This window comes from Cottoperca gobio, chromosome 14 (genome assembly GCF_900634415.1).
Source record: "Cottoperca gobio chromosome 14, fCotGob3.1, whole genome shotgun sequence".
Taxonomy (NCBI): Eukaryota; Metazoa; Chordata; class Actinopteri; order Perciformes; family Bovichtidae; genus Cottoperca; species Cottoperca gobio.
The window spans coordinates 12,837,092-12,854,398 of record NC_041368.1 but is presented as its reverse complement, the minus strand read 5'-3'; the positions used below and the strand labels follow the sequence as shown (position 1 = coordinate 12,854,398).

At 39.5% G+C, this 17,307-nt stretch overlaps 1 protein-coding gene across 1 annotated transcript in view; it reads left to right on the top strand.

Annotated features, from left to right (window-relative positions):
- The first annotated feature begins 2,113 nt into the window (after positions 1 to 2,113).
- Positions 2,114 to 17,307, top strand: part of gabrb4 (gamma-aminobutyric acid type A receptor subunit beta4) — a 57,684-nt gene continuing 42,490 nt past the window's right edge. The window contains exons 1-2 of the mRNA XM_029448013.1: positions 2,114 to 3,008; positions 4,890 to 4,984. Coding sequence (XP_029303873.1) covers positions 2,929 to 3,008; positions 4,890 to 4,984 — 175 coding nt within the window. The 5' untranslated portion in view covers positions 2,114 to 2,928. The remainder of the gene's footprint in view (positions 3,009 to 4,889; positions 4,985 to 17,307) is intronic.

Here is a 17,307-nt window from a genome sequence, read left to right as displayed (position 1 = left end):
TGCAATGATTTATTATGAGTGAACTAATTTAAACCGCACAAGGTTGATAAGATAATTGATTTCACCTCCAGTTTCTATTAAGATTAAGATTAAAATCTTTTTCCAGATTTTTTTGCCGATTACTGCTAAAGCATTTACTATTTCATATTTTTTGGTAGCCTTACAAAGGCCTTGTATGTGGTCTAGCATGACCAATACATAATATATATGGAAGAGAATTAGGGCCAGGCATAAGTGACAAAAAAGAAAGGAGGAAGATTTGGTGATTTCCGAACCTGCGGCTCCGCAACAAATAAAACAAGACCATTGTTTGTTGTGTGTGTATACCTAAAGAGGATTTAGTGAGTTTACGTAAATACATCTTGTTAAAGAAAAAATGCTCAATGTTGTGTGTTTTGAACAAATGCAGATTAACTTCAAAACTAGATATATTATTATATAAAGATACAAACTTGATGTGTTATTGTTAATATCAAAGATTTAATTATGCCACATTTAAATCGGCTCAGACGTTTTTTTCCCTCAAACATATGTCTCAACTGAGATGTCACACTTAATTTACTGATATACTAGAAAAGCGCTATATAACTCTAATGTATTATTATTATTATTATTATTATTATATAGTTTTTGATACTTTGCAATAGATTTACCATTTCTTAAACTTTGTTTGTTTGTAGGCATAACTTTTCTCTCCTGTGATGCAACAAGTATGAATTGTGAAAGGCAGTCTGTGTCTTGCAGAACATGTTATGCTAATTGCTCACCCTTGGGTGCAAGGTCATGGTCAGCACCAGTGTGCACTTTGATGTACTGTATGTAATTGCAATTCCATTACTTTTTCTTTTTTAAAGGTCCACATTATATAGGTCTTATGATAAGGGGATTGAATACAGTCCTAGGCCACGTCCATTCCAAAGCTCGGGCACATAAAGTCAAAATACAAATGTAGGCTTATTCTACTTTTTTCTTTTACGTTGACATTCATATATATTATTGATATTATTGTCCAAACCAGAAAACATCACTAGACAAAAAACCCAAATGTAATTTGTCCTTCTTTGCCATTTCATATTCTTTTTGTTCAGTGCTGTGACATCACCTATGGGAGGGACACACTGATTCTCCCTCCTTTCTGGTCATGGACAACAGCAGATAATATTGAAAAGCAACAAATACCTGTTAAGTAACAAAAAAAAGAAAAGAAGCTATGGATTGATTAACTCGGCTATTTCATCACAGTGTCCCTGGCAGTAATGATGATGAGGATGATGAGGAGGAGCAGGACAATGATGATAAAGCAAAAGTGTAGTGTGAGTGTGATATCACTGACACGACACATTTATTTTAAATGTATTATTGTAAATGGCGCCCCCCCCCCCCCCCCCCCCTTCCTATCATAACATAAATGGCTCCATGGTACATCAGTTGCTGTCTGCTTTTGTCCCACTGACACCCCAGTGGTGACAGCATTGGGTCTACTCCTTTAAATGAGCCTTTGCGCATAGCCTTCGAATCACCACAACTGCATCAGTGCTGGCTGGGTTGCTTAGCAACTGGACAGCACAGAGATCCCTGAAGAAAACCTCCTCCTCTGTTTAAAACACCAAGCTTGTGTGATTCTTGAATTGTGCGTTTGCAATTTCCAGTAAGCATGTTTTTTGTTTCAAAAACAAAAAAAAGAGCGTGATAAGGAATACAATAAATAAAAAACAATATTGCGCGTTTTCATGTTGTGTGTGCGCGCCTGATTTTGTATAGGTGCGTGTCTCTATGTGTGCGTGTTTCACAAAAATTGTGGCAAAGTGGAAGAAATGCATTAAAAAAAAACGCACCGGTACACACTCCCAGCACCCTAACGTGCTTCACAGAGAATAGACAGACAATTCAGCGTATGAACAGGCTGTCGCTAAGGAATTCACCTCAGGTGTCCCTCCTTTCCCCCCCGTAGGACATCATTTTAATTTCAACAAAAAAATCCAAAGGAGACAAGCTTTCCTCATCATGTCTCTTCGGACTGTTGAATGTCTGTCACTTGTGCGCTGTTTCGGGGAGAAGACGAGTGGACCACATTAACGTGTTGAAACGTCATTTAACGTTGGACAGCGGAGGCAAGTGGACTTTTCAAATAGCTTTTGCATCTTTGATATAAAATCCGACGCTGTGATACATGCATTGGCGTATAAGGGGCCATCCATATTTCTCGGCATCTAATTTTTCCACCAGAGGAGTGATATAGCCTTCTCTGACGTCTGCATCAGATATTACCCAGTGCTTTTTCAATGTGCATTTTCCCCTCAGTGACTTTGCGCTGATCTACATCATCAGCAGCAGCAGCAGCAACGGGGGAGAGAGAGAGAGAGAAAAAGGGAATGAAGATTTCTTCATTTTTCTTTTTTTTAAACCCACCGCTCCCCTTCAGCCGACCAGCGTTTCCAGCTCAAACAAATATCTTTTAACAACATCACGTTGTGGAATAGTCTGGCGCCGGAGCATCGCTGGAACCATGCCTCTTCTGCAGATTTGGACTGGGAAATTTCATCCACCAATTTGATCATCAAGAGGCTGCTGCTCAGTCATTCATGCCAGTGTTTGTTTTTTTAAGAGGAAGAATACTTGTCATCACTTTTAAAAGTATTGTGTATGCTGTTTTTTGAGCAAGATGTCTGATCTTCTGGTGTTGGTCGAGGGGCTCTGTGACCTGCACGGATTTCCATAGCCGGGGAAAACAGCGGGGGCCAATTACAAGATTTTTTTAAATCAAGAAGCCTATTTAATGAAGACATCGCATGCGTAGATGTAGGGTAGATTATTCGACATTTTTAAAAAAGGCAATTATTTTTTAATTGCCAATTTTTACTTTGTGCATTTTCTGGAGGACCACTGGACTGGTTGGATTATAGGAACTATATATAAGGATTTGTGGAGATGTTGGGTCGTCAAGAAGATAAATTATGTGGAATTTTCTCTGCTCTGGCGGCTTTGTCCTTCTTCTGCTTTGTTCAAAGGTAAGAAAACGTCGTTTAAAAAAAAAAAAAAAAAAGCTTTCACACCAATAGACGTGATTATCGGTCAATAAAAGGCTAAGATGTGGCACATCGCATTAACGGGGTACCTAGGCCTACTTATTAGGGGCATTGGTGCCGATATATGCTCTATTAGAAGGTGCTGTGGCGCGCGCGAGCGTAAAAACATGCGCGTGCATGGTATCAAGCCTATTGTGAAAACGTAACCTACTCCCGATATCAAAATGGGGATATGGAAAGGGCGACTTTCAGTTCAATCCTGCCAAAGAAGGACAGCCCTCAGTAGACAAGTGTTGGCTGATGATCGATTGATTGGCTGGTAAACAGTTAGATGTATGAGTCTGCAGTGCTGTAGCCACTCTGGAATGTACTTATTGTGTTCATCAAGTAATATTTCTATTCATATAATCTTCTTAATTAACCAGAACCAAATCATTCAAAATTGAAGAATAATCCCAGCAGGTTCCTGTTGCTTTGCAGACAGAGGAGGCAAGGGTGTGAGATTTCAATAAATAAACTCTGGTCCAGTTGAAATGTTTACAGCAGGAATTACTGCACCAGCCTTCATGAACATCATCACAGTCAACAGATCAATCACTTTATTGTTTTGTTGTTAAAGCCACTGATACATATCTCTCGTGGCCTACTCCTTTTCCTTGGCTGCAGTAACCCACAGCCTCACTTATGAGATTTAGGTGCTCAGTGAGAAGTGGGTCGCACTTCTTTCTGACATTTTTGATCCCTTTATAATAACCCCGAATAACAAATGAAAGGGGAGTAATCTTACATCAGGTGTCATTGATATTCCCCCTCCTAATGATGCTCAGGTGTCTAACCCACAAGTCCTGTAACCGGCCGGCTTGATGAACAGCTGCACTACCTATGAGCTAATTGAACAGTGCTTCCCTAACTGAGCCCAGGGCTAGTTCTCCTATCTGGGGAGCAATTTTAACCCACTTCCTCCCATCGTTTCTAACCCCTATAACGCTCATTCTAATCCACACCCTCCTCTGTAACAAGGAACCTCAGCTGGCGAGCCGGTCTCGGTCAGGTGATGCAGGTCATGGCACCAATGTTATAAGTGTCAGTCAGACTAGTGCGGACTATACGCTCCTCCTGGGGATAGTCTGTCTCCAGTCCAGGCTCAGACCAACAAAGCTTCTGACAGCATGATGGGAGGCTAGAGCTTATTTAAATACATGCCCACAAATAAGGCTGAGCTCTGTGAGCAAAAAAAATAAAATATCACAAATGACAATGACATTACGTTACTTTTAATGTCACTTTCTTTTGAAGGACGAACGTCAATAAATCACGTGACAGGTGTATCATCATCACAGCCCCTCAACTGATTAGAAGCTGCGTTACGGCAAAATGCATACACAAGGCACATTTTTTTTACCTTCCCCATGACAACACAACAGTCAGCATGCTTTTAATTGATTTGTCTGACAACTGACTGCAACATACAAAATAAAAAATACAGCTAAAAGTCTTTGCATTGTGAATGTTTATTCTTACCGTGACAGTCCAGAATTCAAAATGACTGAATTTAACTCATGAAATAGACACAACGGGACAAACTAATTTGACTACTTTTAGAAGAAATTGGTATACATGGATGAATTTATGTGTTGAGTGATGTTTGATGCATCCCAAGTCTTCTTACACTTTGTCTAAGTCTTACCCCGTTGATGTAAGGGCTTCCACTTCCATGGTTCATGTCGTTAACGTGCAGTAATCATTTATCATACAGTAGGTGTGCTGTAGACAATTTCTACTCAAAAAGTATGTCTGTTTTTGCTGCTTTTTTCCCCCCCATTACTCAAAATGGCTCTTACACTTTGTGGTTTCTGCCCTCAGCTCTTCCACTGGAAGCACCGGAATGTCTGTGGCCAAGGCCACCGTGGACAAGTTGCTGAAGGGATATGACATCCGTTTAAGGCCTGATTTTGGAGGTACGTGTTGCATCGGTTTTGGGTTCTCTGTCGAGGGCATGTGCGAGTCAAGGTGTGCGCACAGTGATATTCACAAGTCATTCCTCTGAAATCTGTTGAAGAGTGGGCCCGTGGCAAAATATAGGGAATGGTTTTGATGTGACTGCTACCATGTCATTACTATGCATCTATTCACATATCGAAGATGGCTGCTCCTCGAGAAGTAGGGCACACACGGAGAAGAGCAGTCAAACACTATGTTTTTTAAGACCAGGGATAATGAATGTATTGATGTTTTATTACTTATCTGATTGGAGGTGCTTTTATGGCGTCTTTGTATTACATAGTAGTGTTTCTAAGCATTTGATTTGCAGATCAGGGAAAAACACTTTTGCCCCATTAACTTTTATTGGAAATTGTGCATCTTTTACATCCGCTCTTTAGAATAATGGTTATTTTGATAATTGCTGAAAATAGAAGGCGTGGGGGACAAGACATTAGTGTATGTCATTTGGGTTGATTGTTTTACTGAAACTATTTAACCACAATAGATGTTTAGCAATATATAAATAGTTGGATTTTTCAACTGCATACTAGCCTTTTGCAAATAGCTAATGATCGGGCTACTTTAATGTAAAAAGGTTTAGAGAAACAAAATGTGTTTTGCAATTTAAGTATGGCCTGTACCTACATTGTATAGGAGGAATTTAAAGAGAATGTTTCCTGTTTCATCGCTCTGACATTAACATCTGGGGCCTGGTCTGTGCAAGGCCACTCACTGAAGACGCCATAACGCAACGCTGATTGACAGCCACAGTGATGGCTCTAATTGAATACAGTATATGATTGTACCTATTCATTTCAGCACCCGCTTTATTGTTCCTGCTGTACACACATGTATTTTAAAACATTGTGTTTATAAAAGCTTAAGACTACTTCCAAAAACAAAGAACAAAGGAGGCGTTTTACTTCCAGGGCATGTTAACAAAGTGTGATGTTCATTTAATGAGAGCAAGTAACACAATAGTTTGTCTGTCGCCACTTAAATCTGCTTCAGCTTTCGTGACCAAAAATATACTGTATATGGAAATATATCGACTTGCAAAATTCATGATCGTCCCATGTTTATCCACAATTACTAAAAATCTTAGTCAGAAATAATAGACGTGATATTCAACTTATTAAAAGAATAAACTTTAATGAATGGATGGTGGAGACAATGTGGCATGACTCATCTACAAAATATGTGAATACGCTACACAGTCAGGCTATGTGTAAAAAAGCTATACAACAATAAACAAAATCATGTAATGTTTACATGATACATGGTGATGTTCATTGCCTCAAGAACTTCATATATTTAATTCACTGTGGCAGGTTGGCTTTTTCTGTAATGCTAAATAACATGTTTATGTTTAGAATATTCAGTATGTTTCAAATGTACATACATTTACATTTTGTAGAAATAATTTGGCTGATTATTATTTTATTTAACAGATACCATCTAATGTATGACTATTAAGTTTATACTATTCACCAGTATCATTTCTAAATAGGCTGCGGGCAGCAGCTTGTCAGTCATGCGACGATATCACACTTGATGACAATGAGAGCAAGCAGTGAAAACTATATAGCAGGTGTGCCTCCTCGTATAACCTTCCTCTGGTTGGCTGCTCTGCCAAAAACAGACGCTCTAATGAAGGCTTATGTGCCAAAATACGTTAGCCTGATGTTAGCCATTGTAAAAAAAACATGTTATAGTTGAGGTTACGTCTTCGTTCTGTGTTTTGGAGTGCTGCCATTCCAGAGCAAAATGAGAGCAAGCAGCAAATAAATGTCTCACTCAGACAGATGAATCAACCGTATAATGCTCAACAGTAGTTATGAACATTTCACATTTAAGAATCTTTTACTTAAAGCCAGTGTCAGTCGTGGAAACTTACACCTTACTCTGCGCCATTGTAAGCCTTTCAAGTAGTGCCTTCATGACAGTTGGCAGCAATTTTAACCAATCTAAATGACTTTGCAGTTTAGATAAAATATTGGCACAGTTGGTTGTCTGTATCATTTTACCAATGTGCAATGCTTTAAATGTGCACGTTTTATATTAAACAAACAACTAATGGATTTACGCAAATACTGCAACAGCATCACTTTTTTTTTTTTATTAAATACAGTTCTCAGCAAAAATGTGAGGACTTGAAAAAGGAATTGTTTTGATTTCTGGTTCTAGATTTAATTATCTTTTGTATCATACTTCATTATTGTCAGGTTTTAAAATGTTTAGAGCTACTTTGACTTGAAGATGATTTCAACAAACATTTCTACTTCGGTGTTGGCCTCTTTAGTATTTGTTGGCTGTAGCCCACTAGACTAGAATAGTGGGCTACACTGTAGCAGCCTGTAAATGCACTGGAGTGGGTAGAGCACGTTTTAAAGAGTATCCCAGGCAGAGAGTAGCTGTGCTTTAGCCTCAGGCTAGGGAGCTGTAGTCCATCATGTCTTGATATTTCCAACATCAGTCAGCTACTTCTGTCGTGACACAACTGCTGACGACCTTCAGCTCTCCAGATTCAACAAAGAGGGTTTTAATTTGGAACAATGCTGGACACTGACTGTGACTCCTAACAGCCAACATATATTTGAAATAAAATAATAAAAACTCAAAGGTGTACACAGATGGAAAAAGACTATGGTTTTGAATGGTCAAAAGGTGGTTACCAACAGTGATGCCATAGGAGTTTACAGATGTGTTGTGGCCTTACCACCAGTATATATCTAGATGAAAAGCCCACTCTGCAGCCACTCTATTCAGACTCTGCCCTCTTGTCGCCATTGATGTGTGAGCCAAACTGGAATTCTAGAAATGGTACACAGACCCAAATGGCAGCTATCCCAACATTCAGCATCTTGCAGAGGAAGTGAATTGTAATTTATTTGTAATTATAGTCATTATTATATTTTATTATAATTTGCAGAGAAAATGTACGTGATATTTCCCCAGACTAATGCATACGTTGAAAATTGTGCATGTATCTCTTCTCTTTCATTATCTGCTTGTTTGGATTATAGCCCTTGGATGTGACTTCCTAACAAATTGCCCATCGTCATAGAGCTGAATCATAGACCACAACCCCCATGTAACCTGAATGATGCATTACGTAGATGTAGATTCAGCGAGATGACCAGAGCATTGCAGACCTGGCTAAAAAAGTTAGAGGAAAGCACCAATGCTTTTTGTTTTTTTACACATTTGAGATATGAGAGTATACTATTCAAAAAGATGTATACTAGTACTATTAATACCTAATCCAATACCTGAAATTAAATGTGCTTTGATAGGAGAAAGAACACACATATTGTTGGTCACTGTGTGGAAATCCAGTTACAGACAAAATTGACTTGAAGATTGATTGTGTCACTTCAGCCGATGTAATTTCAGAAGTGCCTGTTACCAGTATGTACACGCTTGCTACCTCAGTGCTATTTCATCTTATCCTATTTAATATTCAACCCTAATGAGAATAGGATGAAACACATTTTAGTTCCAATTTCACCTTCTGTAGTTACACTTTCTCACACACCAATGTCTCTTGTACGCTAGCTTTAACTAGATCATAAATGGGCAAATGCTTTTTTAAGAAGTAGATTCCTGGTTAGGCAGCTGATTCAAGGGGATGAGTGAAGATGTGTTAGGATAATATGGGCTGTTTGGGAGAATCAGTTAATTTGTGTAGGGAACTAAAGCTTATCGGGAGTATAGGGAGAGATTGGAACACTGGGACATTGCTAATGGGATTACGGATGAGGTTAAAAAGAGCTCGACTCTGCAAGGCTTTTCTTGTTTGTGCGATATTCCATATGAGCAGTTGGTAGCCTTGGTATTCCAGTTTCAAATGTCGCTGCCATTCCAGTAGGTGAGACCAGTTTGAGGCCTACAGTATATTGTGCAGAGTTGCACAAGTTGTTGGAGCACTGTGACTTTTGCATTGTGTTTGATGACATGCTCTAATACAGGCTGCTCTGAAGGTTTAAAGAGGATGGCATACAGTACAGGCCTTTCTGTTGGGAGAGTTCCCTTCCCTGACTTTCAAGAAAGCGCTTGAGATTTCTCAGGGACCTTAAGATGACTGAAAAACATGCAAAAAATATTCAGAAGGGACAAGGAGGAGTTTAAATGTCCAGGGTCATTACATTTGAGACTGATTTGTGGTGTCATTATCAGTCATGATTGGCTCAGGGAACTAACTGAATTGAGAAAAAAAATCAAGTACAGCACTGTATTCAAAGATACTATGAGTTTTTTAAGATGGAGCTGGGCACACTCAAGGGTTTTAAATTGTGGAAGCACATTGATCAATAGGCCACCCCATACTTTTACAAGCTCACCTTGTTCTTTATGCCATGAAAAGAAAAGTGTAGAAAGAGTTGGAGCATTTGCAAGGACTGGGGATGAGTCAGTGCATCCTTTCAAGAGAGTGGCATCCATTGTATTAGTCCTAAAATAAAATAATGGACACAAGACTAACATCAAAAGGGCCAAGGAATTATTCAAGTACAACCGCCTAGTGCAGAAGTAGCCAACCATATGCCATTGAGAGACAACCAAATAATTCTCTCACTTATTAGTATTCTTCCCAAATAGAGAGAAATCAGTACAATCACCTGCTGAGGTGATCAGACTGTTCGCCCTCCATGGCTCATGGTTGGCCACTCTTATATAGGAATAATATTAGTGTTAGTTCTAGTAGCAGTTTAGACATTGGATAGAGAACGACCTTATCCTGTCCCATATGTCTTATGTCAACACAACACAGGGTCTGGAAACAGATGCACCCTTTGGAGGACCAGAATGGTTGTTCCTCCCTGTGACTGATCACAGATCACGGATAAGATACATGACTTTCGGTTGAAAAGCAGCACCCCATTGTATGTCTGTTAGCTCAACATAGACAAAGAGATAGAGATCATCAACAATGGTTCCACCACCTCCTTACATGCCTTAGCCATCCCTTCAAAAAGCCGGTGTTCCTCATCTGTCCCGTTTGTACGCTCACTTAAAGTAAATTGATTGCCCCATCACAACAAAGTGTTTGCAGTCCATGGCCTGCTCAACACTGCAGTGACATGCAGTGGGACAACATTCACCTTTGACCTTTCATAGTGAGTTCATGAAACAGAATAGTATTATTTATATGAGTACAGCTCAATTGTACCTTGCCCCTAATGGTTTAGTCGAGCAAAGCAGTTCAGACAGTGAAGGAGGGCTTCAGAAGGATACGAGGGACCAGGACAGGTTTGCCTTGTTTTCTGAACCGTATCACGCCACAGACGGCCGCGAGCTGCGAGTTGCTTGGAGATATCCAAACCCAGAGGGGCCCCGTCTAATTTATTGTCAAAATGTCAGATTGGTGTGTCATTAATTTGCACCTTCTTCAAATGTATGACTTAAGACGAGAGTGTCAGCTTGCCAGAGCTACTAGTGGCAGCACCAGTCACACAACACTGTCGGCACTGATGCACCTGTTACCATCAGTGTTGTTGCCAGGAGAACAGACACCGGCAGACATTTCAGACTTGGAGGTTACAACCTTCTCACAATGATGAACAGGACCTTTTATACCGTCAACCCCTGATTGTCCTGCCCCTGTAAGGTTTCCTGTGACAACTGGGCTTCTTGCACAGGTCTCACTTGTATACAGCCTCTTGTTGAGTAAAACATGTCTTGTTGGTAAGGTATTTCTGATTCTCTGGCTGATAGTCTGTCTCATGTGTAGTTTCTTCTGAAACAACCCTGCGACTGCTTTTTCGATCTCTGGAGAGCAGCTCAGTGTCAGGCAGACGTCACTGAGCATGCTTTCCAATATTTTCAGTTTGCTTTGCTTCTCTTCTTTACCCAACTGAGAGGAATAAACTGCATCTGCCATTTTGATAGGAATAAATATCATCCAGATGCAACAAATTTGCTCTTTTATGTGGCTACTAAGAAATTCTATTCTTTATTCTAGCACAAATGCATAAGCTATATCAGCATTTAGTCAAATCTATCACCATGACTACATAGAGAGATATTTGTTTGCAGGATAAATGTGTCATTTTTTATGGGAATTGTTGATAATAATAATAAAAAGATAAAATAACAGTATCCTCATCCTTTAAGAGAGCTTTTATTTTTCATCAGTAAAAATATTAAGGTATGGATATGTGTATGTTGAATATACATACATTTTGCTACACATTAAGAAATAAGCAGATCATTATTACAGCTATTTATGCTACAGTTCCATCTCACATCAGCCTGGCTGTTTGGCAACACGGTATGTTGCAACAAAACAACAATGTCATTCATCTTGATTAATCACAGAATTTAAAATTATTGCAATTTTAGATAATCATTGCGTCTATACCAAATTTCAAAACGCATGGCACGGTTTCTCTGACACATGGCCTCCACACATACGGTATATGTTGGCACGGGGATTAATTTATTAAGTAGAGTAATGAAATACATGACCCAGCTAAATCAGTTTCATAAGAGGCCCATTTAATTATTTACCAGTCTCTCAATACATCTACAAATATGGTGTTACCTTGTGGTAGCCTGGACAATTATTTGAATACATTTATATGCAACAACAGCAACTAAATGAATGTTTTATGGCTGTTTGTTTTAAATTATGGTAAGGACGTGCAAGGCATGCTGCTTTGGCACGTGCATAGAGCATTTTAATCACATATTGTAACCTATAACATGACATTTCAAGTTCTTCTTTAGAGAAATTGTGCATTTATTCTACCTACTGTACACAGCCATTGTCTTCTCTGCTCATTACGTCGTTGTGCCTGAAAAGTCTCCGAGAGACTAAGCCTGATCATAACTGCTAAAGAGTATTTGTTAAGCCCAGTCTTTAGAATGGATTTATCGTGGAATAGTTTTTTTGATAGTATTTTACTTGTGCCACTTACTTAGGCAACTTGGTTGTTAGGTCTTTATCCATTTCTGCATGTGATCTAGTAAATTATTTCTTCATGTGTGCACTTCTTCTACCTGGGGTCATGGACGGTGGCCGATGGGGTTTGTCAGTCAGGAAAAAAAAGGACGGGGTGATCTGACATTGCTTCTGTCGCCGTTATTGATTTGCACATGGGAACTGGAATCATGTAGAGTAATGGGTCACCAGTGTGCAGACTTGTTCAGGATTCCGGCCAGAGAAAATTCACCACATTGATCTCAATATTAAAGAAAAATCAACAAAACAAATGTGACGTCCAGTCAGTTGGAAGAGAAACAGGACCCGGCTCAGCTCTCACCTCGGTCACACATTCGTCCTTCTGGAGGACATATATCAAATCAAGCTGTCATCATCACGGGAATGGGTTTTATGATCTCAGCTACCACCATTAACAAATCATGAAGGGTTACATATCACAAATGCTGTGAACGTGTCATGCTTCCTGCTGAGCCTTAACCCAGTGCAGGACATGTCTGGGCTACAAAGAACAGAATTAGTTCAAATGTATATTTACAGCGTTTTATGGATACAAACATAGTTATATGTGCCGGGGCAGGATCTTTTTTCTGAGAAGTAGACTGTACAAAGCTGTTACAGGACATAGCAAGATATGTGTGTGCTGGTCATGAAGAGTATAGAGTAAAGTTGAAAGCCCCCGCCCACTAGTAGGTAGGTAGCAGGCTCTGCTGAAGATTACCAGACTACACAAGTCATTTAATAGTATGTGCGCAGAACAAAATACATACTATACATAACATAAATTGTTTTTTTTGCCATCTGAATTTGATTTGAAATAGAACACGTAAAACACTGCAAATGGAAATTCATTATTTACATCATTAAATGTGAGGCGCTACACTGACAATGTGTGTGTATGTCTTTTCCCCATGATCAATGTACACTACATATCACAGTGTTTAATGTGATTACAGAAAACTGCAAGTTGTACCACTTGCAACATTATAGGGGGGAAATCACTCAGCAACGGGTTTAAAGCTCTTTCACTGATTAAAGTACACATTTATCTTCTTCTCTTCATTACATATAAAAGCTTAAAATATAAGTTGACTGGTTGGGTTGGTCTTTGATGACTAACTAGGTAATCTGCTCGGTGGCAACTCAGTGTCAGCCCGTCAATTGCAACTAAAACAGTTCATTTAACTCGGACTCTTGGGAAAAATTGAAACATGGACTGCGCAAACTACGACGTTGCGGTGCGATAATAATTCCACTTCAACATTAGATGACGATGGAAATGGAAATCATCAAATGCGGTTATGAATATGCTGTATAGCAGTCACGATTACTCTAGAAGTTTTATTGCATATTGTTTATTGTTAGGACTGTTTCATACTATTCAGCTTCTTTGCAGTGGTTGTTGATTATGTCAGCATTTACATTGTCTTTCTCTCTTTCCTATACTGAACATGGAAAATCATTTAGATTATCAGCACAAATACAGTTTCCTGATGCTTTCCTAAGCTACTCTGCTTCTTTACTTTGTCCTTGTCTGGCGTAATAAACAGTGATACTGGCTTAGTGTGTATTAAATGGTATTCTGTCAGTTGTGCAGCGGAGAGAAAATGAATTTCGCCGAGCATACTGTAGATGTGCATAAACAGGATGACAAAGAAACTGGAGAGCCTGTTAATGTATAACAGAAGGTGCTGAACTGGGGTAATTTATGAAGTGTTGTCAATTGTTGTAGATAGCCCTGCAGAATTTAGAAATCCTTGCTCAAAATTGCAAGTGGTAATCTTTTCTGTTCTGTGATTATTTTGGATGACTTCACATAAATGGCTTTATGTGTAGATGCAAAATGTTTCTGTGCAGGTTTTAATAGTGAGAGTTCACTACCTGTACCTTTTAGACAAAACTACAGCAAATAATGTGTTCTATCCCTTGACTGTAATGTGATGCATGGAGCCTCATGTGAGCGTTCATATACCCACAAAATCCTACGCACTGTCAAATTAATGGCTCCTTTTGCACTGTAGATCAAGAAATTAGACGTTGACAGTTGAAACTCCTCTTAAAACACAAAAACACAACAAAATATAGCTTTACAAATGTTGCTGAGCTATTGAATTACACTGTATGGTACCGTAAAGTTACCATGTATGTAACCAATAAAAGAATACAAGCCGTTAATGCAGTCATCGTCAAAATACATTTGAGTTTTATAAAAGTGATGGAATTAGAAAAAATAAATGTATGTACACTACATATTAGATTGTCCATGTATATGCATGTCCTCGTGTCTCATGTTGCTAATCGGACTGTAAACAATGAGCGGCGCACAGAAAAGAAAGTCTTGACCCGGATATGCGCTGGCAAGCCCCAGAGGCTTATCGACGTCAGGCCCATAGCCGATGGGTTTCGGGATTGCTGTAGTCATACTTCTCCACAGCAGGACAGCTGTCTCTCAAGGCTCCATTATGACTGAACTGAGTGCGTAACACAATGAACTATAAAGGAATTTGACGTGAGCCTTTAATTGTTCCAACTCACAGAACATTAGCGTATATTTTGCAGCTTAACGATCTAACGTTAAAAAGCATCAATAGGTGCCCGGAGCACAGGGGTGTAAGAGCCTGCCTCTATCTGTATGGCAGCTTGTAGCTATAACTGTAAGCACCTGATCTTTGGCTATAGGCGGCATTCATTGTATCCCTCAGTTCATCCTGCAGCCGTGTCATCAAAGTATGGTCACCTGTCCCTGTCTGCCGTACGCAGCCTGGCTTTTACTGATCTCATTTCCCATTGACCCAAATGAGCCCCAGCTGCAGCTTGATCTTGTTTGTAATGGAAAAGCAGTAAATGTAGCCATGAAACTGCAGATCAGTTGCAGTGAGACTGGTGCGGTGAATAGACACTTAATTGACCGAATATAAAAGAGAGAGCCCGGACGTATGAGTAAAAGCAGGAGCTGCCGCACTTTGTATTCACTTTCTAATGCACTATACTGTACATAATGTAAGTGTAATTGATCTTATGCTACGCTTTGTGTCCTGCGAGATAACAGACTAAATGCTCTTCACATACTGTATGTGTGCAGCTATTTACACAAATCCCTTCCCCCAAGATAGTTTGACCCTCTGTGAACATGACCGCTGATTGATGTGTGCAACCTGCAGCCATTAAGTGATATATGGTGGCAGTTCTTTCAAGACTGCTGGACACTTTTGCAATACTGAGGACAATCTCTTCGTCTCTGTGCTGCCGCATGTCAAATGATGGTCTGCTTTGCATACGGGCTGATAGCATAGGCCGTCGTAACTCAGTCTCAAAGTAATGCCTATTCAGCGCAAAACAGGAGTGTGTTGTCAGAATCCCAGGATGGATGTTGGGGCATGAACAAGTGGTATCTATCCTGATGAAGAGAGAACACCCAGTGATTTATTTCAGAGGAAACATGGGAAAAATGCTCAAGCTGGGCGCTTTTTCCTTCTCCCTTCACTTAGATTTTCTATTTGAATTAAATGAGGTGTGTATGTAGGCAGGCAGAGGGGGGCAAGGGTGGTGAGAGATAGCATGCAGGAGAAAGGACATACTTCATCTTCCCATTCAAAGTGTTGTTTTCAGCAACTTTGAAATGAAGGACAAAAATGCTGATAGAATTGCACCAGAATGTATCGCAGTGGACTGCAAAGTACAAAAACCCTAGGTCAGACATTGGTGAGGCATCCTGCATGCTGGGCTTTTTTTTTTCCCATTTCCACTCTCCTCTTCAGGTCCCAAGTGACTCACTTTTTGAACCTACAGTGATTGATAGGAAGTGTGCCCTTGACAGGATAGGCTGGCCAAGGGCAAGATGCAGCTATCCAATTGTTTCACATAGATAAACAAGGAAAGAAATGTCATTTACAGCATATGGAGATAGATGCTGTCATCCTCACTACCAGGAAGCACGCTTAAAAGCCCATCTCATTATTGAACTCCAACAGCCAGCCGTATAAAGCAGGTTTCCACATAGAACTGATGTGCGCATCATGCAGAGCTGGAGGAAAAAACTAAATATGAGAGCATAGATGTTGAAGTCAACAATATGAGAGTAGAATATATTATGGTAGGCTGTACTAATATGCCACACGGTCAGAGATCTTGATAATAATTGGACTTTGTAGTTGTATCCATTTTTGATGTTTGGCCTACTAAGTCTGTATTAGTATCTATTTACATGATCTATTATTCTACGACTTTACACCAGGGTGGAGATAAGTAGTACCACTCTCTTTTGAGTATGTGATGGCTCTGCATATAAAAAGACATAAAAAAATAGAAAAAGAGGAACTGTTCATCTGTAAGATTGTGTGTGCGTTTTTGATTGGGTAATTGATTCCAGGCTTCTACAAATGACATTCATTTAAGGACATTCAGGACGCCACAAGCTAACGGGAGTTCTAGTCCACAGTTTAGTCACTATGCTAATTCAGTGCACAATGTACATCGAACTGCTGCTAACCATAGCAACAGCAAATCTGCTCTGTGCTGTGTCGACCATAGTATAATCATGATAATGCACTCTGACGTGCTGTGATATAGAAAATAACCATTTTGTGTATTATCACTTAGATGCAATTTATTCAGTGTCAAAGCAGGAAGCAGAGTGATATTCAAGTCCAAGCGCTTTGACAGTATCCAAACTTTAATACTTAACTTAATGTATTGAGACATTGAGCGGCTGTAATATTGATTTTGCATAGATCCTCACTCCTTGACTCAAATATCATACCACACATTTTGTGGTATATGATAATTTTTCCCGCAACAACAGCTGTGTTACAATCATGCACATCAACTTAACGTTAACAAGCCGTGGCTCAAAACTATTGAGCTTTTTCATCACGAGAAGTAAAGAACTAAAGGAGCTGGCTGTTTGTTGGCACTGTTTTTTAAGTGCATGCTTTCAAAAGATGATCCATTATTCAAGATTTTTTGGGTACATTGACGTCGCGGGTACACTGTGGCTGGTCTTATCGAGTCATCAGTTTCAATCAAAGGCCGCTATACAAAGATTTAAAAATGACTTAAACATGTGGGATTTTGTATAACTGCTGCATATGTCATTTATTTATGAAGTCAAATGTCTACTGGACTGCCGTTATATACTACCTGCAAAGTGCTCATTTAGTTTATAATTTATACCGTCTGGTCTTCATTAAAGACATCTGAAATAGATCCATCCATTTTGCCTATAAGGTCACATGCATCTACAGTTCAAATATAGACATACGTATCCACTGACTGATGAGCTGAACTGTCTTCCTCGTAGCACAACACGCCTTCTCTATTCCTCTCCGTCTCCTTCCTTCTCCCTTTGAGTCTTTG